The following is a 22,058-nucleotide window of genomic DNA, read 5'->3' as shown; positions in this document are numbered from 1 at the left end:
ACCACTTATTCCAACTTTCATTTCGTCCCTTTAACATTAGAATTGTGTTGTGGTTAGCGTCGGAAATATTAAGATTAGTTGTAAAGACCTCGATAGCTAGTTAGAACTGTCATGCAGCAAATACGCAGTGTTGTGAAAATGAACGCAGCAAGACTAGAATGCACCACACTACGGCTCTATTTCAACGCGGTAGGGGTAGCACTTCAAGCTAATGTTACCAGCTAATGTTTTAACGCAGTGTTCAAGACAACTAACATTTAACCAACTAGTTTGGTAGCTATAATTGCGCCAGGCTAATAATTGGCTACAAATATATTCGAGCTAGCCTGGCAAGACTCTTGCCAGCAAGCAAAGAGATTCACCGGGCACCACTCTTTTTTGTATTATTTCTGTAATCGTTTTTTTCTAGCTAGCTGTGAAGAACATTTATCTCGCTAGCTACATTTGGCATACTTTTTTTGTGTTCAAAGATTTGGCTAGCTGGCCAAAACTTTTTTGCCAGCCATGTCCGAAAACGCCCCCACACGAAGCTTGGATGACATAGACCTCGCAGCATTGAGGGTAAGCATAAGCAAAAGTTCATCATACAAATTGATACCACCGCATCTGCGTGCAAACATTTCTTACTAGCGGCATAACTTGAATATCAGGATTTTTGCAACGACAAGAAATAGCTATGCAACACATGCCCCTGCCTTGTACATAAGTACTCTGGCCTCAACTGACGTTCTAGAAGTGTTCTTGCCTCCTTTAGTGAACTGGTCAGTTGTGGGTTAAGAGCACATCATGTCAGGTCTTCTTTGAAGTTAGATTATCTTATTAGTCAGCAATGATCAGCCGCAGAGATGTGTTGCTAATGTTAGCGAAATGTTTCGTTTTATCTTTTGGTGTCACTACATTAAACTCGTGTTGGTCAACCTACTCTGTTTGTCTCGATACATTTTGTAAGTGCGTGGTGGGTGTGAGGAGGATGAAGGCCTGATCTGTCTGATCGCTGACTTCAAAGTCTAGCGATTGTCATTGTCCAGGCATATGTATGCGTCCATTCAACCTATGCGTCCATCCACTGAGATCTGTCGGTCCATAACTAGTGTCTCTATCTAGTTTTAGTCGAATGATTATTGGTTACAATTGAATTGGCAAAAGGAGTATCAGCAGTTAGAATGTCATCACAGCTAAACATTCCAACCAAGAAGTTCTGCCAACCTCATTTGGGAAATGTAGGCTTGGAAGTTTCATTAAGCTACACTACAGTAGTGCCAGATATTATCTATAGCCTATTATTGGTAGTACTCACACTTAAGTGAGTGCTACACAAGCATGTCAAAAACACCTCAACAATACACAACCATATGGAGACAATTATATTTGGTACTATTCAACCTCCAAAGGTGTCACTATGCTACATGACTTTATTAGTTAGTGACATTGGAGTGACCTGGCCTCACTAGCTTATGTACAGAGCATGCATATTATGTAAATGCTAATGTGTCTTTCTAGTTATTTGAAAAAAAAGATGTAGGCCTACATATGTAGTGTTGGTGAACTATCCTTCAAAAAGTCATCAGTGATGCTGATAATCGTAGAGATTTCGTCACCTTTATCCAGCGTATGTGTCATCAGATAAAGAAGGGATATGTAACAGTAGAGCAGTTTGAGAAAAGCATAGGCCCTCTCTAGTGATTTCAGCAGAGAGTTACAGGCCAGACCTCTTCAGGCAATGCTATTCAATTCTCAATTCTGAGAGAAGGGGATATGAGAGAGAGAGAGCTCTGAGAGGGATGATTCACTTGAGCTTATTGTTTGATAGGTGTCCTATATAACACCCACTGCCTGACACACACACACACACAAAAACACACTCTCTCACATGCATTAATGAAAGCACTAGCTAGTAATAGCATATACATTACTTCTATTTCCTAAATACTCTGAGGTGTTTGTGGAATGGACAATATGTGGAATGGACAATTATGAAGGCTTGTTCCTTTGGAGTTCCCAATTTAAAAACGTCAGATTGCTGTTTGATCCGTGTCAATGCAGTCTTGCGTCAGTGAATATGGTCTATTGAAATTATGCAATGTTATGCCATGCCTGTGAAATGTGTAAAACTGTATACAATTTACTCATTCAGACATGGTTTGATTATTGTTTACAGCAAATGTCTATCTTCAACATTGTAATTCTTGCACTGCCTTTTCAGGCCTTGTCTGTTGACCATTTTATGTTAACATGTAGGCCTATGTTAACACCCAATTGGCTTTCCAACGTTTGCTGTTTGATTGTGCAAGACATGTATGTGAATGTACTGTAGGTTAGGCATATACCTGTCAAGCAGAGAGATACAGCTAGCTAATCACATTTTCATGTAACTGTAAGGCTAATGAGCCGTTTTTGTGAGCTTGAAACGAGGAAACTCAAAAATGTCTGACTTGGAAGCTCAGTGTACAAAGATGAAACCCATACAGTGCCTTCGGAAAGTAGACCTGTTCACTTTTTCCACATTTTGTTGTGTTATAGACTCAATTTAAAATGGATTAAATTAAAAGAATTTGCCATCAATCCACACACAATACCCAAGAATGACAAAGCAAAAACACGTTTTGGAAATTTCAGTAAATTTATTAAAATTGAAATATAGAAATACCTCATGTACATAAGTATTCAGACCCTTTGCTATGACACTCTTAAAATTAGCTAAAATGCAAAAATCAACAAATCACTCAATAAATTGAATTGAGTCCATCTTAATGCAAGGATAATAGTTCATGTAGTTTTGGAATTAATATCTCTGATTTGCATGGGAATCAATACACACTGTGTAGATTAGGATGTCACTAGCAACTCAGCAAATTTCATAATTTTGATCCTGACAAACTCCCCAGTCCCTGCCAGTGACAAACATACCCATAACTTGATGCAGCTACCACTATTCTTCATACGAGAGATGCGGAAACTGCATTGCATGTGCTGGATTGCACTAAACGTAATGCTTTGTAGTAAAAACCAAATAAACACATTTCCAGACACTTTCTTTGCTGTATCACTTGAATTCATTGTTGCAAACACAATTATGGACATTAGAGTGATTATTTTCCATTAAGGGATTCTTTTTGGCCACTTGGTTATAGACCAGTTTTTTAGAGTGACTGAGACTGTACTTTTTTAAGTCTCCCCAGGCCTCAGCGTTGCATTCCTGAGCAGTTTTGTTCCTCTCCATTTGCTCAGTTTGTAATGACAACCTGATCCACACAGTGTGTAATTTATTCCTATGCAAATCAGAGACCCTATAAAAACAAAGATATTAATTCCAAAATTACATTACATTATATTAATAAATTTACTGAAATTTCTAAAAACATGTTTTCGCTTTGTCATTCTGGGGTATTGTGTGTGGATTGATGGCAAATTCTTTTAATTGAATCAATTTAAAATTGAGTCTGTAACACAACAAAATGTGGAAAAAGTGAAGGGGTCTGAATCCTTTCCGAAGGCACTGTATGTCCCACTTGGGAGAGTATCAGAATCAACCAATAGGAAGCTCTAATAATACTTACGTTCATTTGAACTCTAAAGTACACATTTTCTGAGGTCGCATGAATGCTGCATATTTTGCTATTGTGTTTCCTCAGTGTAAGCTGTCAACCTTTTAAAAAGGTGCAAAAGCAGTGTCATTTATGAAGTTTGGACTCCTGCTCACACATTGAGTTCATTTCCTCGTGTTCCACTTTGTGCTTTACGCTCATGCTCATCTTGTTGACAGTGTGTTGTAAGCACAGTCCCCCACACTCTCTTAGCTGAGCTCCAACCTTCCCCCTCCTTTCTCTTTCTACCCACTCTCTGTGTTGGACGTGGGCGACGCTGCCATCTCTCTCTACCCTCTGGATAATTGCGTTATCCTCCTCTGTCATTTTTCTCTTGCTCCCCCATCTCTGTCATCCACGCCTCTACCTCTTTTACACACTTGTACTCGTTGCTTGTATTACATGTTTTGCATGTCAGTTGCTCAGTTTTCACCAACGTGCACTTAATTATTATTAATGATTATTGCTTTTTGAATGACACAGAGCATAGAGGGCCCAAACGCTTGATTTGTCCATCCCAATATGTTTATTTTCTCATTTTCTTTAATCTACCAACTCCACTTCTCTCATTTATGCATCATTCTTTTGTTAACCTCTCTCCCCTCTCCTTCTATGCGTTCTCTCTGTTGAAGACAAAACACTTGAAAAGTCAGGAGGAGACCCATTATTGGAACCAGATGAAAGCAGGATGGTCACGCTGTACATTACAAATCCAAAGCAGCAGACCCACCTCCCACAGATTCTACACAGGCCATATTGAATCACTGTGTGAAAGTGGAAATTGATGTCTCTCTTTCTCCCTCTCAAAGGAAAAAAGCGATGACATTTAATATTTAGCTTGAAGTTGACGAACGTCACCAATGTTTTTAGCTATCTTATGGTAGAAAAAAATAGAAAAGGCTCTTACTTATTTCCATATCCTTTAATGCAAGTGGTGGATGATGTGTGTCTGTGTCCCAAAGCAACTCACCGTCTCTCTACCCCCCCCCCCCCCGCTAGTGTGATCCATATTGGTGTCTATAAAAAATTCACTCTGTCTTTCTCCGTCCTCCAGTTTGTCTGGCCTGGTTTGTCTTTTTCTGTCAATCTTTAGTAATCTTCCCATCTCTCCTTCAGGACCCAGCAGGAATCTTTGAGCTGGTTGAGGTCGTGGGCAATGGCACATATGGACAGGTGTACAAGGTGAGACATGAGGGGCAATGGAACCTTTGGAACTGTGAGAGTTGAGATGAGACCCAGGGCATAACTCAGTTGAACCATGGAGCAGGTTGAATCTCAGATTCTCAGACCACCCGAGTGTCTCCCCATATCAAACACTCACTGCAGTACAGATGAGATTACTCCAGATTAGTGCAGCTGTGATGAACCGTGGAGGCTGTCAATCTTAGGAGCTAAGCAGGGTAGTGGTAATGGGATAAGGTGTCAAGGGTAAACAGAGATATAGAGATGTGAAGAACAGTACAGCATGAAATGTGTTTGTTATTTGTTATTTTTTGAGCTGGCATCTGCTCTACTCATTTACATTTCTTGTTTTGTCTCAATCAGGGCCGTCATGTCAAGACTGGCCAGCTGGCTGCCATCAAGGTGATGGATGTTACAGAGGAGGAAGAGGAGGAGATCAAAGCTGAGATCAACATGCTGAAGAAGTATAGCCACCACCGCAACATTGCCACTTACTATGGGGCCTTTGTCAAGAAGAGCCCACCAGGACACGATGACCAACTCTGGGTCTGTCTTATTGCTTCTGCTCTGTTGGTCATGCATGTGTGGCTCTGTCTGTGTTTGTATGTCCTCTAAGTCTGTCTGTGTCTCTTTCTAGCTGGTGATGGAGTTCTGTGGGGCAGGCTCAGTGACAGACCTGGTGAAGAACACCAAGGGCAACTCTCTGAAGGAGGACTGGATCGCTTACATCTGCAGAGAGATCCTCAGGGTGAGAAATGAAACCACCCAGCCATTTACAATTATAGCCCACGGACTTCTCTCTGGGGAGGCTGGGGAAGGACTGTTCAACACTTTGCGCCAACATTGTGTAAATCCACTCCTAAACCCACCACAGATTAATCAATCCTCAATTGCACTTTGTATATTCACTGGTTTCATCCAGCTGCTCTGTTGCCAGTTCCATTCCCCAAGTTAAGTCACAGCTGTGGCAAAACCAGTGTGAATATGTTCCACTTATTGCTTTTTGAACCAAATTGTTAATGGTGACTAAAGGTATAGAGTTTCAGCTAGGTAAACAACACAGTAGTGGAATCAGGGATTGCTGAAACTGTGGTGGATTTAGGATTTGATTTACACTTTGATTTAGTCTCCAAGTCCCCTGGCTATTGGAGACTCCCCTCAGAGGGTTTTAGACTCCTGACTGAACTCTCTGACCCCTCTGTCTGTGCCCAGGGCCTCGCTCACCTCCACGCCCACAAGGTCATCCACAGAGACATCAAGGGGCAGAATGTACTGCTGACTGAGAACGCAGAGGTCAAACTGGGTGAGTTGATGGGTCCACTGTTAATGAGCCCACTCATTTGCGTGTGTATAGGAATGTCTGTGTGGGTTAGTGATGAAGTGTAATCCTGTGGTGTTTGTTCATAGCAGCTTTTCTGTCTTTAACCTCTGATTTGAGAACAATATGTTCAATGGACTTACCTCAGGCAAACAATTTGTACTGTGGCTTTATCAATAATTTAAGTTATGTCTTTAAAAAAAAAAAAAAAGTTAAAAGAATACAATTAGTCTGCCAGTAACACTGACCCTGCCTGTTTCACCCTGCCCCCCTGCCTTTGCTTTGTCTCAGTGGATTTTGGTGTGAGTGCTCAGTTGGACAGGACTGTGGGGCGCAGGAACACTTTCATAGGCACGCCTTACTGGATGGCTCCTGAGGTCATCGCCTGTGACGAGAATCCAGACTCCACCTATGACTACCGGGTAATGCCCCCCACCATCTAAACCTGGGTGTGGGAGGGAGGGAGGGAGGGAGTGAGTGAGTATATGAGTGAGTATATGAGTGAGAGAGAGAGAGAGAGGATTAACCTACAGTAGTCACCTGTGTATCTCTGCAGAGCGATATCTGGTCCTTGGGGATCACAGCCATAGAGATGGCAGAGGGAGCTCCTCGTAAGTACAGTGCAAACACTCACTCGTACATCTACCTAGATACACACTATTACCTATCTCCACACATGTGCATAACAGCAGTTATTAGTCTCCCTAAATCTTAGAGACATTCTGCATAAGCCTGCATGAACAGAGAGAATTATCCTCCTCGATCATTGAGAAACTCCTGTCTCATTACTGCCCCATAAATCAAAGTCTGTGTTCCAAGAGGGATGGCTCATTCACTATGCTCATGTAAGAAATGAGGTGAAGTGGCTATTGATCTGTGGTGGGGAGAGCCTACTGTATATGGAACCACATAGCACATATCATTACACAATGCTGTGGGCTGCAGTGATGGGAATGCCTGGAAAAAGATCTCTACTACAGCCTGGAGCTCCTGCTGTACTCCCAGTATGCATGACACAGCCCATGCTGCAGGCTTAAACAGTCAAGGGCTGTTGTTGATGTGCTGTCATGGATTATGCAACTTGTGACTTACCGGTACTGACTTGCAAACATTGTGTTTGTACTAATGATTACTGGCTAATTGTTAGCATTTCTGTTGCCATTGAAACCTGAACAACTCTCACTGTGATCTTCAGCGGACAGATCCACTCATATAACCACGCATACACTATATGCACATACAACTTGTTTCATACTGTAAACAAATCCTGCACATGAGCATGGACATGGTAAAACTGGTCCTTCAATTATCATGTCACTGCAAGCGCTGAAAGGAAATGCATTACCTGCCTTAGGTAGTATCAGAAGTTATTTTACGACATAGGATTCCTAGAATTCCCTAACAAAAGGCAATTGATTGTAGAGTTGTTAACCTAACCAGATAGGAATAGCTAGCCAGGTGAGGGTAATAAATAACACCATGCTCACACACACAATGAAGCAACAAGGCTACGGATCGATTTTTTGCTGGCAAATACATGTGATAGGCCTGGCTGTGTTGATGTAATGACTGTGTGAGATGTAATATACCTATTGCTCAATATATGCAGTATATACATTCATTTTTAAAATGTATTCCCTCTGCGAAGTACTTAATTCCATGTTAGCATGCCAAAAGGCATCATGCTGTCTTGTAATTCTGCCAAATCTTCTCACAAATTTGTGTTTTTTGTCATTTTGTGTGTGGGTTTCATAAATCCATAAAACCCATGTCTCCATCTTCTCTGTATGTAGCTCTGTGTGACATGCACCCTATGAGAGCTCTCTTCCTCATCCCAAGGAACCCCCCTCCCAAGCTCAAGTCCAAGAAGTGGTGAGTGCATTTTGTTCCTGCTGTTCTTTTTCCTGAAACTTCAGCTTTATTTTAGGACATGGCTATTTTCTCCCGGCCTGCTCCCCGCCCTGCTCCCCGCCCTCCCTCTCCCGGCAGTGTTAGGATTCCTAGCCCTGTGCTTTACTCAACTATTTACATCTAAGACCAGCTGAGTAGTCCCATTTCAAATACTGTTCGGAAAATGTAATTGAATACTGTACTACAGGATGCCTAACTATAATCTTAGAGAGTCAACTAATAATCATATGTTTTGACTGTTCATACAAATATTCAATGATCAAGACAACACTTCTGTTGCATTCCACATGTCTCTCTGTTCAATTTAAGCAAATGGTGATTTGCTAGCTGACATGTATTGTGGACAAAGGGGCACCCACTGTACATTTCCAATTTAGATTTGGAAACTCAAGCTCTCTTTTTGTCTCTTATTTCACTGTCCCATGCACACAGACCTGTCCTGCCCCTCTCCTCACTCTCTTTCTCTTTCTCTAGGCACTCTCATTTAGGGATAGTTATGATTCCCAATTACATATGACCAACAGGTGGTTAGAACCCAGCACCCAAAAACCATGCATCCCACCAGCTGTCCCATCTTTCCTCCAGCCACCTTTTACTCCACCCCCCTGCCTCACCAGACTCTTCCCTTCATTAACCCCCCCCCCCCCCCCCGCCCCAGGTCAAAGAAGTTTATAGACTTTATAGAAGGCTGTTTGGTGAAGACGTACACCAGCCGACCGTCCACAGAGCAGCTCCTGAAGCACTCCTTCATCCGGGACCAACCCACCGAGCGCCAGGTCCGCATTCAACTCAAAGACCACATCGACCGCACGCGCAAGAAGAGGGGAGAGAAGGGTGAGAGACTGGCCTGAAGCCTGCAGGGCTCTGTGGTTTTGGGTTGGGCATGCTCTATTTTTTTATATTCTATATTTTGTCTATTCTATACATCTATGTGCATAGGAATGATGGGGTGTGTATGGTATGGCCGTCATAGTCATCATAAATGCATGTTCTCTGTACTGCTACTGCTACAATGCCATTTCATTTATCTCCTTTCTCTCTTCTCTCTCTCTTCCTCGTTTCTAGAGGAGACAGAGTATGAGTACAGTGGCAGTGATGAGGAGGATGAAAATCGTGGAGATGAGAGGGAGTCCAGGTAATGACACACTCTGTGGCCCCACCTCCCTGTAGTATGAGGCGAGTGTCCTGAGATGACTGGCGCAGTCTCTCCACTTCACTACAATCTCACTCCATCGCTCCCACCCCCCCACCCCCCCCTCTAACCTCTCCCTGTGTATGCCTCTGTCCAGTAGCTCTATCCTGAACGTGCCTGGCGAGTCAACATTGAGGCGGGACTTCCTGCGGCTGCAGCAGGAGAATAAGGAGCGCTCGGAGGCTCTGAAGAGACAGCAGGCCCAGCTGGCTGCCCAGCGCAGGGACCCTGAGGAACACAAGAGACAGCTGCTGCATGACCGCCAAAAACGTATTGAGGAGCAGAAAGAGCAGCGCCGCCGTCTGGAAGAGGTAGTACACACACACTTGCACTCTGTCACAGTTCTGATCAAGGATTTGCCCTTAAATCCTGATCAACCTGGTTTAGCTGACTTTATCCCACCTTAGAATGAGTCACCAGCCTTTCAACCAACTATTTATATATCACACAGTTTTACAAGTGTCCGGCTATACTGGACCTTTACCAAGATCTTACTGTATGTACACACAAGTACATTTACTGTACCATAAGTACAGGCACCACAAGATGTACTACTACCACAGGAGATGATGACTTGGCATAAGCTTTAATGACCTTTCAATAAGATTTAACAGAAAAACTGTCCATTTAAATTGTTGCTCTTGGGTATTGATTGTTTTAATGCCTTATTTTATAATAATAGATTGTTTTCAGTGCTTACAAAAATAATTGACTGAATTTGAATTTCAACACTCCTCAGTCTTATGTCAAGTTAAGTCAAGCATGGAGTCGAAAGGAATTGATTATCTCAAGGGCAAGAATCAACATTTCTTCAGGGAAGAAAATAAAGGTCATATACAGTATAGCTGAATGTTCTCAGGAGATTTGGTCATCATTAATTGGCAACAACAAAAGGGAAGACAAGTTTTGAGTGTGTTATTAACATGTTATATCTCTTTGTGCAAAAAGTGCCAGCCTCTCTGAGGGGAGTTGTTTTAATAGGGATCCTGAGGTTTCTTTTCAAGCTGCGGCTTAAAACTATTCAGGGTGATACCAATTAAATGAACAACCGGCCAAGTGTTTGAATCACCAAGCAACACAGTCTCGGAAGAGGATCAGGGCTGCATTGGATGGTAGTACATGTGACTCACGACTTAACCCCCCCCCCCCCCCCCCCCCCCCCCCTTTTTCTGTGTATCTCCTTCCAGATACGCTCTTAGTAAAAGTAAAACAAAAGGGGGTTTGATCCAAGGCAAGATATCCATTAGAACCTCTATGCTCACTCTCTCTCTCTCTCTCCTGTCATCCCTCTTTTCCAGCAACAGAGGAAAGAGCGAGAGATGGTGAGACAGCAAGAAAAAGGCCCCCACCGGAGACTTGACGATATGAGGAGGGAGGAGGATAGGAGGCTGGCCGAGAGGGAGCAGGTAACCAACCACCAGAAGCACACTGCCACAATCAGCCAATCAGGCAGAGGTGTGGGTGTGGCTGTCTGCAACCCACTGCAAGTCACTCTGGCTGTGGAATGTCCATGAGCATGTTGCCATGGCAGCAGGGATCGAAATTAGTGTATTTATTCAGAGATGAGGTTTCTGTGGGTGAGCTCAGTTTCTGTCTCTCTTATGCTCTCTTTCCGCTCTACCTTAGTAGCACGACTGGCGTCATTACCACAATCAACATACAATACTGATTGAATAATCTTTTAAAAGCTACTCTCCACTCTCTTCCTGATAACTAACCTGCAATAGTTGTGAATGTTTCTTTTCTGTGTGATATAATCATTGTAGAGAACGGAGGCAAAAATGCCTCAGGATTTGCTTTTAGTCATGATTACAACTCTTGAGTACCACCTGCTGACGATGAATAGTTATGGTTTGTAAGCGGACTAAAATATTATCACTATAACACAGCTATAACAGTGTATGACACTCCACAGCTTTCATAATTCCCCCCCCTACATTGGGGGCCTATTTTTATCTGTCCTCTTCTTCTTTACCATTTTTCCTTACCCCTCAACCTCTCTCTTCAGGAGTTTATAAGACATAAGTTAGAGGAAGAGCAGCGCCAGTTAGAAATCCTTCAGCAGCAGCTGCTTCAGGAGCAGGCACTGCTCATGGTAACTCTTCCATCCTTTATCCTGCAGTCCTCTCCCCCTCATCCCTCTACCCTGCCTGCAGTGCCTACTGTACCTTATCCTCATGTTCCTGGTCATACCTCTCACCACTAGAGACGACAAATACTCCTATTTGACATTCTGCACTAACATGTACTGCATGTTCCCGCAGAGAATTGGGATGTTTTACAACGTTAATGTGACATAAAAAAAGAGCACTTGTTTGTAAAACAACCGTTACTAACCATTCGTGAGAATAAGGCCATCATTTGTGTAGGCTATACCCTGCTTGTCCCCATGTTTGTATGTGGGGATGTGTCTTTGTTTGGGCATGTTAAAGGGCAGTGTGCTGGTGTCTTGTCCAGCTCAGCCCCAGCTATGTAGCTCTGACTGTGTGTGTGTGTGTGTGTGTGTGTGTGTGTATGCAGGAATACAAGCGCAAGCAGCTGGAGGAACAGAGGCAGTCAGAACGTCTGCAGAGGCAGCTGCAGCAGGAGCATGCCTACCTGGTGTCCCTGCAGCAGCAACAGCAGGAGAAGAAGCCCCAGCTATACCACTACAGCAAGAACCTGGAGCCCAACAACAAGCCTGCCTGGGCCCGTGAGGTAGTCCTACAACACACCTAGAACTGTGAAAGACCTAGTGCCAAAAGCCCTGACTTATACACTGTAAATAACCTACAGGTCACGGTGTGATTGAGATCTCTCTTATTCCCCTCTCTCCCCTTCCTCTGTACCAGGTGGAGGAGCGCAGTAAGCTCAACAGACAGGGCTCCCCCAAAATCTGCACCACCGTCTCCGACACTGCCATCCAATCACACTCGGACTCCATCAGCCAATCGGGAGGGGTCCAGGCTGCACAGACCCCGCCTATGCAGAGGCCTGTTGAACCTCAGGGAGGGCAGGGCAAGGTGTGTGTTTGTGTTTATGTGTTGTTGGCATGTTGGTTTTTCGCTTGTTTGTGGTTCCATCATCTATTTGTGGGTCTCCGTTGTTGTCATAAGAATATTGTAAATTGTAGTGTAGAAATTGGAATGAGTTGCTGTATTAAGCAGAGTGGAGACTGTGGTATCATAAAGTTAAAGATAAGATGTCTTCCTTTCTTGGGCAGCATTATCTGAGACTCCTGTTCTAACAATCTCCATTTACTTTCAATCTTCTTTCCCTTCTTTTTCTCCTCCTCCTGGATCAACCCATCTTCTCCTCTTCCCCTCTTATTATCTTATGTCCTCGTTTCAATAAACAACAAAAAATCCTTCCTTATCTCTCAACCTGGACACACAATCCCCCCCCTCCTTCTCCACACTTTTTTGCTTGCCTTCTCTGCCCTTCTCAATCTCTCCTCCACACTGACCCCTCCTCCTCCCTTGCTGCTGCCCACTGCAGTTCCAGATGGCCCACTTGGTCCCGCTGAAGCCCTATGCTGCTCCTGTTCCCCGCTCCCAGTCCCTATGCGATCAGCCCACTAAGACCATGTCCGCCTTCCCCACCCAGGACCCCTCCCCCACCCCCACTCCCCGCCCTATCCACTCAAGGGAGCTGGTCCGCCAGAACTCTGACCCCACCTCTGAGAGCCCTGCGCCACAGCCTCGGCTGAGGGAAGAGCGTGGCCCCTGGATCCGCCTGCCAGAGATTGAGCAGCCGCCCAAAGTGAGACCCCCCCACTATATAATTAGGATAGATTTCACTTTTGTTTAGGTTTGTCAAGGGTTGTGTCCTAATGCCTCTCCTGTTTAATCTTTTACCTGATCTGAGAAGGTGAATAGGTGAAATATATACCCATCTATCTTGCCTGTTTTATCAGTGGATGAAAAATGAAGCAGAAGGGGTATAAAGACAATTTAACAGTACTGGGACAAAGCCTGGATAGGGTGCCTGTGTTTTTAATATTGACTAAAAAGCTTATATATGTATATGGTAATATGTAATGTCTCTATGATTCTCAGATACCCCAGAGGACAGCATCCATTGCCACAGCTCTCAACACAAACCTCTCCTCCAGCATCAGACATCCAGTTAGAGCCAGGTGACAAAGCCCAATTCGTCCATTCTAACCATGACCAGACAGATAAATGATAATGGGTCACTCGGAAAAAGTTCTTCCACCAAAAGATTTATCTATTTTCATCCCTGTGGCAGCAACCCGGACCTCAGCCGCAATGACCGCTGGGAGAGAGGAGATAGCATGAGTGTCATATCCAATCTGCCCCAGACAGGCTCTCTAGAGAGGCACCGGATACTCAGTAAGTGTCTCTTCGTCTCTCTGATGATTCATTTTTGCACGGTGACATGTAATGTATGAATACAGCATGACTATCAACACTAACATTGGTTTCAGGCTCCTCAAAAATGGACTCCCCCATACTAGCTCATGATGGACGCCACAAGCCAGGGGAGTCTCGCACCTCGTCCCGCCCCAGTCGCCCTGCTGTAAGTGCCCTTCTTCTGTAAAGAACCCTCCGCCTTATTGAGAAGTGCATGAATCCCTGCTACTCATCTTAACTAATACATACATTTTTCTCAGTTTTCTCAGCTGGTCAACAAATAATTGACATTGTTGATTTGAATTTTATCAGCTATGCAGGCAAATGAGGCATATTAGGATTTGCAGGGTTCTTGTAGGTTGACACTTACAGAGATGATATTTCTATTTTCACTCTACTGTTGTGCTACTGCACCCACTCCCCAATCTCTACAACTGATCTTTTCTTGGAAATTGACACCTGCACTAACTTAGCTTTTCTCTCTTGTTCTTATCCTCTCTTCTGTGCCTGCGGCTTGCACCATTTCCTCTGCACTCTCTTATTCCTATTCCACTCCTTCTCTTTCTCTCCTCCCTCCTACATCACTCATGTCTGTTTGTCCACTCCTTCCTCCAATGCAAAGAGTTACAAGAGAGCTATAGGAGAGGTTAGTATGTGTGCATGTGTTGTACACGTTAGCAATAGAAATAATGTGTAAATATTATTGTGTCACAAACAAGAATGCCAGTGTGTGGTTCTCTTTATATTTAGTTACGGAAACTTAGTTGTAGTCTCTGGTAAGCAGTCAATCTGCATGCTGTTTTTCATAATGTCTCCTGTTGGGAGAACAGTGCTCCCTGCTTCCCTAATCTCTGTATGTGACTGTTCAGGACCATGGTCTATATTCTAAGGAGCGTCCTGAGGAACAGCCAAGACCCCCAGTGAAGGCCAATGACTACTCCTCCTCCTCAGACAGCAGTGAGAGCAGTGAGGAGAGCGAGAGTGGAGAGGGGGCTGAAGAGGAGAGCCCCACAGACCGGTCAGTGAGAGAGAGAGACTTATCCTCTGCCCTTTGACCTTTTCTGCTCTTCCCTTATTTTTGTGTCCAATGCATATCCATCCTTTGTCATCTTCGCCCATTTCCTGCCACTCTTTCCTCCCTTACTTCCTCTGTTGTCTTTATTTTAGTCCACGGGATGCCGACTCTGACTCGGTCAACACCATGGTGGTTCACGAGGAGGAGGAGGGGGGTGAGGGAGAGCAGGCAGGAGGCTACGGGGACCAGACCATGCTGGTGCAGAGGGTGAGTCATCTCCTGGGGCGGAAGAGGGGATTGCTCCAGAAATGGAGAGACTGTGTGTGTGAATCAAATGTATTGAATAAGAGTTGTTGTATGGTGTGTGACTGGTTGTTGTCCCTCTTGCCTGACAGACACCAGAGAAGCGGAGCCACAATGGGTACACCAACCTGCCAGACGTGGTGCAGCCCTCCCACTCCCCAACCGACTCTGCCTCCCACTCCTCCCCCGGGAAAGACTCTGTCTATGATGTGAGTTTGTCTGTCTGACCATATGTATATCTGTCCAGCTGGCTGAGCCCTGCCCAGTGTGATTTCTCATTGTCCTGTTCTACTCTACCAGTATCAGTCCAGAGGGCTGGTCAAGGCATCTGGCAAGTCCTCCTTCACCACCTTTGTTGACCTGGGCATGTACCAACCACCAGGGGGCACCGGGGAGACCTTTTCTGTTGGTGGTGAGTAGAACTGGTCATCAGAGGTTAAATAGGGTTTTCATATGTTAATTTCTCTATTCTAGACTTACAGTGCTCCTCTTACAATTAACAGCATCTCCTACTCCTGTTTGTAAATCAGTCATTGACATATCTCACATTGGGAAGGCAGTTTGTAGTTGCTTTCATGTAATGTTCTCATTTCTCTCTGGACCGCTTGCATTTATAGACACCTATAAACACCTTTCACCTCTCTTTAACTTCATGCTCTCTACTGTTGCCTGCAGGCCTGGGCTCCAGGTTTGAGCAGCTGAAGATGGAGGTGAGGAAAGGCTCCATGGTGAACGTGAACCCCACCAACACACGCCCTCACAGTGATACTCCAGAGATCCGCAAATACAAGAAGAGGTTCAACTCTGAGATCCTCTGTGCTGCACTCTGGGGTGAGATGGCATGCTGATTGGCCTGAGCTGAGCACCAGTGACTGTGCTATAGCCCACTTTGTATCCTCTATGTCCTGACTGACAGCAATAAGAGGGTGATGTGTGTGTGTGTGTGTGTGTGTGTGTGTGTGTGTGTGTGTGTGTGTGTGTAATTCCCCAGGTGTGAACCTGCTGGTGGGCACAGAGAATGGTCTGAAGCTGCTGGACCGTAGTGGTCAGGGGAAGGTGTACCCCCTCATCAACTCCCGCAGGTTCCAACAGATGGACGTCCTCGAGGGCCTCAACCTGCTTATTACCATATCAGGTGATTAGCCCTTGTTACATTGGCAAGCTGCCTTCACCTGTTGAGGATCCAGCACATCACAATCACCATGTATTACAATTCAGCCCATTCATTTTAGAAGCCCCTGTCGTTCTCTCTGTCCCAGGTAAGAAGAATAAGGTGCGTGTGTATTACCTGGCCTGGCTGCGGAACAAGATCCTCCACAATGACCCTGAGGTGGAGAAGAAGCAGGGCTGGACCACTGTAGGGGAGATGGAGGGATGTGTTCACTACAAAGTGGGTGAGTGAGGGAGGAAGGGACTGGGTGCGTTTGGTAAATAAGTGGCACTATATGTTTTACTGTTCCATTCAGTTGTGTTATACAGTATTAATGTGTTTGCCTCAGTGCCACTGTGGATAATTTATGACAACATCCCATAATAAATGGCTCTAATCCTCTTTGTTGTTTGTATCTAGTGAAATATGAGAGGATCAAGTTCCTGGTGATAGCAATGAAGAATGCAGTGGAAGTGTATGCTTGGGCTCCCAAGCCTTATCACAAATTCATGGCTTTCAAGGTAGGTCTTACTGCTCCCAGCCTGATTGTTCTGGCTGGTGTTCCATTTCCCTGAGCCAATCAACCATTACAACATTTGAAACCCCCTATGTTGTCTCACATGATCCTCTCTCTCTCTCTCTCCCCTCTCTGTCTCGCTCTCTCTCTCCTTGTCTCTCACACTCTTTATGCTTCCTTCTCCTCTAGTCTTTTGGTGACCTTCCACACAGGCCTGTGCTGGTTGACCTTACAGTGGAGGAGGGTCAGAGGTTGAAGGTCATCTATGGGTCCAGTGCTGGCTTTCACGCCATTGATGTGGACTCTGGGAACAACTATGACATCTACATCCCAGTGCATGTAAGTGGTGCAGTAGTAGTCAAAAACAAACCAGAAGCAGAGGTTGAGGGTATGAACCCTGGCTCATCTCCTTCCCTGTCTGCTGTGTGTGTGACAGATCCAGAGTCAGGTGACTCCTCATGCCATTGTGTTCCTGCCCAGCTCTGACGGCATGGAGATGCTGCTGTGCTACGAGGATGAGGGTGTCTACGTCAACACCTACGGCCGCATCATCAAAGACGTGGTGCTGCAGTGGGGCGAGATGCCCACCTCCGTGGGTACGGCTCATACAAACACATTTACAAACACAGCTATTCTCTCTCTCTCTCTCTCGTGTTATTTTCTCTCTCTCTGTCTGAGTGTATGTGTGCTGAGTCTCTCTGTGTCTCTGTGCAGCACATATCTGCTCCAACCAGATCATGGGCTGGGGAGAGAAAGCCATTGAGATCCGCTCTGTAGAGACTGGACACCTGGACGGAGTCTTCATGCACAAAAGGGCTCAGAGGCTTAAGTTCCTTTGTGAGAGAAATGACAAGGTGAGTCACACACTCACTGTGATATTCAATATAGGCGTCAGATTCCCAATCTATGGATGTGCATGCAGTACATACTGTATATGGATGAATAAGGTTACTTATCTGAGGAGTTGGATATGTGAAGTAGACTGAAATGTCTTGTGTCCCTTAGGTGTTCTTTGCCTCTGTGCGCTCCGGAGGCAGCAGCCAGGTCTACTTCATGACCTTGAACAGGAACTGCATCATGAACTGGTGAAACAGCTGCTGTGGTCTGTGTGTCCCATGGTCTGTGTATGGAACTGACCAGGGCAAGCAAAAGATCACCCAAATCCTCCCACGTACATAGAGTAGATGACCACACACATGCACATCTACTGCAAATCCATTCCAGCCTCAACTCTTCACGACTAAGAGTCCATCTCATCTGACTCCTGCCGAGTCCCCCTGATTTGCTTCCCCTGGAATGGTACATATGTGAAATCACCATGGCCCTCAAATATAACATCATCTCCAATTTGTACTGTATATACTCCTGTATTATTGTACCTCAGTCACTTGGTGGACCTGTGTTTAGTTGTAACTAGTTAATTCCTTCTTTTGGGGGGGGGGGGGGGGGGTGTTGAAACATTCCTTACTGGTTTTACATTTGGAAGAAGGCACGATTTACCAATATGTTAACATTGAATTGTAAATAGATAGCATCTGAGATTTCACAATGGTAGATTTGAGTCACTGGTAGACTTGTATATTTAGCCTCCATTCAGGGTGTTGCCGTAGCTCTAGAAACAGACCTGAAATATACTCACCTGGCACACCCTAGAGGTTTGAAGTGTTGTTGCAAGGCTTTAAATTCCCATTGATTTAATTCTTGAACTGAAATTCAGTTTAAATTAATCTGAATTAAAACTTGATTTGATATGATTTCATTTGTGGTTTAAAGCTTCCGGGGAAGATAAACTACCCATGCTATTAACATGATACTCTGCTGTAGTGTGTCAGAGCAGTCAATGTTCTCCAGCTTTTTGCCTCCATTTTATTCCTTTATTCTCCCCTTCTGTGTTACTCATCATTAGGAGGCAATTTATCTGACATCAAATATTTACGCTTTTTTTCTTGACTAATAGATTTACACAATACCTACAAAGATTTGATATTATCTGTACTGTTTCTGTATTTGGTATTAGCCTACTGGTATTTCTTTTACTCTCTACTGTTATAATATTGCCGTTATATTGCAATATATGCTGTTCTAGTGCAGTTCTTGTTTGAAGAGGGGAGTTTAGGTTTAGTTCTGTTGTGTGTAAAATGTGATAGTGGTAGGGAGTGAGGTGACTTATTACAATATGGGGGTAGAAAGATGTGACGTGACAGTTGATTTTAAATGATGGTAATGGAGGACAGATTTCTATTGAGAGTGATGCAGTGAAGGATGTCAATGTCAGTAGGCATAGTCAAGTTTAATATATCCTCCCCCTCCTATTATAGAGATCTACTCTGTCTGAAATGTCAGTTTTTTTATTGTATTTTATGTTCATTGGTATGGATTAGGGTATGTGTTTGTTTGAGCACGAAGTCTGTGTGTGTGAGTGTGTGTGAGAGAGAGTAAGAGAGAGTCAGAGAGTGAGTCTGGGGATGGCGTTGCAGTGGATATTGAACTATTAGTGAGGTTACAAGCAATAGCTCTGGTTATTGAGCCAGTATTGATACTCTACTGACTGAAGCTTAAGGGGCCCAGTTTTGTAGTGTCTGTGGCTCTGCAATATTGTACCAGAGGACTCACTCAAACTCTTGAGGCACTTTCATTTAGCATGTACAAAATTAGTAAGACTAAAACTGGTAGGGACAACAATAGCAAATACATTAAACAACCAAAGTTCACAATACCGTCTCCTATGGATGTAGGAATCTGCTTTGATTCTAATTGAGATCACAGGAAATTGATACAGTATACTTAAGCTCTGGGTATCTCATGTACAGTAGTCTAAATGAATGCTATACATTATACATATATTAAGTACAGAGGCACGTGAAACAAAAGATTATATAGCCTAAAATGGATAACATATGAGAGCACAAAACAGAATCGATTGTAAATGGATCGTAAAGCACTTTTATTAAAGTAAATCTTACATTTCTATATTTTACTCTATGTATGTGAGCATGCTTTTTTGCACATATAAGCTGTCACAACGCAGTTATCAGATTTTTGTTCTCAGTAGCCTAAATATTTGGTCTTAAGTCTTTATCAGTTCTGTGCCATTTTGACTTACATCTCAAATGTCACACTTTTACACACACACACTCCACTAGGAACTCTGGCAGTCGTCATGGAAACCGTCATTCTTTCTTAGTAAGCCAAACTGCCATGTTTACAGTTAAAGCAGTGCCTTGGAGTGGGGAATGGGCTGGGTGTAAAGGGTTGGGCGGAGAAGGGGGGTGTGAATACAACCGTCACCCCATGAATCTAACTTTCAACTCCAGGAAGAGGTGTTTGTTACTGACAAACAGATCATAAGAAATTGTTGCCTCCCTCGTTAAGAATGGTGTCCTGTGCCAATGAAGTGCACTTAAATAGAACATTTGAACATCTCTTTGACTCCATTTTTCTCAGTAAATGAAAATAGATTTAATTCTGTAATTCTATTTGTACCTTCTGTTGCTGTTTGTTGTTGTTGTTAACATGTAATTCACTCACCAATTACAGTTAGATTTGTGATCACCATGAGGAAAAGTAAAGGTGTGGAGCAACTATTGCAACATTTCGGTACAGTACATGATATTGTGCTAGTATGAGCATATGGGGCCCATTCAAATATTGGCACAGAACTTATGTTATGTGAAGTGGTTGAAAGCAAACCTACCCAATATGGGATGTAGGAAATTATATTCCTATAATATGAAGATGCACCTCTCTAGACAGTGGGGTGCCAACATGCATAGAAAAGCCATAGGCTATTCCACATTTGTTGAGAATAGTTCCGTAGTATTTCGTATTTGCAAATGAAACTGAACCCATTGACCCGGGTTGCGATGTGTGATCAGGTTTTAGAGGCTCTTGAAACATTGAGAAGATGAAGATTTTTTTAATGATATGTGGATTGGGCGAGCTGCAGTGGGAAAGTATCTTAATATATTCTGAAAGGATTATTTTATTAGAGGATATGTAAATTATATTGAGATTAAAATGAATGTACATCTATACAACAGATTTGTATTTGTATAACATTACTGGTATATTAATCAAAGCACAATGTATTTTACGGTGAAGAGAGCAAAGCTATAATTGTGGATATTTACACTATCAAAGGGACAGGGTTAAAATGTTGGGACTCTCTTTGTGGGTGTGGCCATTGTGGAGGTATCTCTGGTGAAAGTGCAGATTTGTCTTGATTCATCCGCAAAACCAGTCTGATGCTGATGAGGTGAATATTGACCTTAACCAGAGGTGGGTGGATGGAGAGGGCCAACTATTTGATGCTATCAACTGTTCAATATTTTTGTCTGATCTAAATTCAAATTGACAACTTACCAAGCGGGCTGTCTTAGAGCAACATCAAAGGGGTGTCCTGTCCTTAAACTTGTGTGAAGTTCATAACAAGATACTAAGGAAAAAGTTCACACACTTGGCATGCTTCATTAGTTTCATGTCTCTGCCGCAGTGCTTGGGCCATCTATGAAGTTAGCAGTCTTACAAAAAAAGTGGTAAAATGGGTATGATTGAAGCTTTTGGACAGTGTCACATACATAGGTTATCCTGCCATATCAAATATAATGACGTTTCTCATTTATAACCAGTATGAGTATTAGGAATAGAATGGGTTGAATCTTCTGCTGTCTCAGTGTGACTTGTGGGGAGTGTTGACCATGGCCATTGGCAAACTGAATGTACACTGATCTGTTTGTCTCTTGTAAGAGAGGATATACCCATATACTGTACTTTGCGTAATCTCTGCTTTTTGTCTTATCACAAGAAAATGAACCATCTAATCTACAGTCAACATAATAACGCTGAACTGCTCTGTTTTGTCTAGTTTTGCATTCATGCATTTATTCGGTAACTGCCTTTATGATGAAGTATGAACATTAATAAATGAATGATTTTTAGAAAACTAATCAGTTGGGTGGATTATGACCTGCTCCACCTACTGTAGTCACATACTAATCAGATACTCCATTCACACACATTATATATATACACACATATATATATATACACACACACATATATATATATATATATATACACACACACATATATATATATATATACACACACACATATATATATATATATATATATGTGTGTGTGTGTGTGTGTGTATATATATATATATATATACACACACACATATATATATATATACACACACACATATATATATATATATATATATATATATATATATATATATATATATATATGTGTGTGTGTGTGTGTGTATATATATATATATATATATATATATATATGTATATGTAATACAAAATAATCTCAGATCTCCATGTAGAATGAATAAAAGTGTGACTTAATTTGGGGATTTTTATAGATTGATTCTAGATTGTTGTGAGAACCAGGACAGGCAGAAGTTGGACAACTGAAAAAGCTGATATTTTTGGATGGGGTCTATAATCTCTTTACTTATTCTTTTTCAAATAATCTCTTGTTTTTGAGAAATGAAATGTCAATGTTTTTTTGTG

The 22,058-nt window shown here is 43.1% G+C and overlaps 1 protein-coding gene across 3 annotated transcripts; it reads left to right on the top strand.

Moving 5' to 3' along the window:
• The first annotated feature begins 6 nt into the window (after nt 1–6).
• Nucleotides 7–21,032, top strand: mink1 (misshapen-like kinase 1). Of its 3 annotated transcripts, XM_083664962.1 has the most exons (31): nt 7–561; nt 4,701–4,766; nt 5,130–5,312; nt 5,404–5,514; nt 5,979–6,069; nt 6,376–6,506; nt 6,641–6,695; nt 7,878–7,956; nt 8,654–8,829; nt 9,061–9,130; nt 9,285–9,498; nt 10,486–10,593; nt 11,196–11,282; nt 11,708–11,884; nt 12,019–12,189; nt 12,665–12,928; nt 13,225–13,304; nt 13,418–13,521; nt 13,617–13,708; nt 14,412–14,560; nt 14,710–14,824; nt 14,953–15,069; nt 15,161–15,272; nt 15,536–15,691; nt 15,852–15,995; nt 16,120–16,254; nt 16,431–16,531; nt 16,717–16,866; nt 16,964–17,123; nt 17,242–17,381; nt 17,533–21,032. In XM_083664962.1, exons 1-31 carry the CDS (start codon nt 505–507, stop codon nt 17,614–17,616), a joined length of 3,879 nt encoding a protein of 1,292 aa, XP_083521088.1. In that variant the 5' UTR covers nt 7–504; the 3' UTR covers nt 17,617–21,032. The 3 variants fall into 3 exon arrangements, with proteins under 3 accessions (XP_083521088.1, XP_083521089.1, XP_083521087.1); XM_083664963.1 differs by lacking the exon at nt 11,196–11,282 and having other exon boundaries at nt 9,288–9,498; XM_083664961.1 differs by lacking the exon at nt 11,196–11,282.
• Nucleotides 21,033–22,058: the final 1,026 nt, after the last annotated feature.

The sequence above is a fragment of the Argentina silus genome (assembly GCF_951799395.1).
Source record: "Argentina silus genome assembly, chromosome: 2".
Classification (NCBI taxonomy): Eukaryota; Metazoa; Chordata; class Actinopteri; order Argentiniformes; family Argentinidae; genus Argentina; species Argentina silus.
The sequence above is the reverse complement of the archived record's forward strand: the minus strand, read 5'-3'. Positions and strand labels throughout refer to the sequence as shown.

What these genes read in the sequence shown, in the direction of transcription:
- mink1 (XM_083664962.1), top strand. Translation starts at nt 505, where the DNA reads ATGTCCGAAAACGCCCCCACACGAAGCTTGGATGACATAGACCTCGCA. An exon ending in CAAGAAGAGGGGAGAGAAGG is followed by an intron (nt 8,830 to 9,060) that starts GTGAGAGACTGG and finishes CCTCGTTTCTAG; the next exon opens with AGGAGACAGAGTATGAGTAC. An exon ending in CCTGCTTATTACCATATCAG is followed by an intron (nt 15,996 to 16,119) that starts GTGATTAGCCCT and finishes TCTCTGTCCCAG; the next exon opens with GTAAGAAGAATAAGGTGCGT.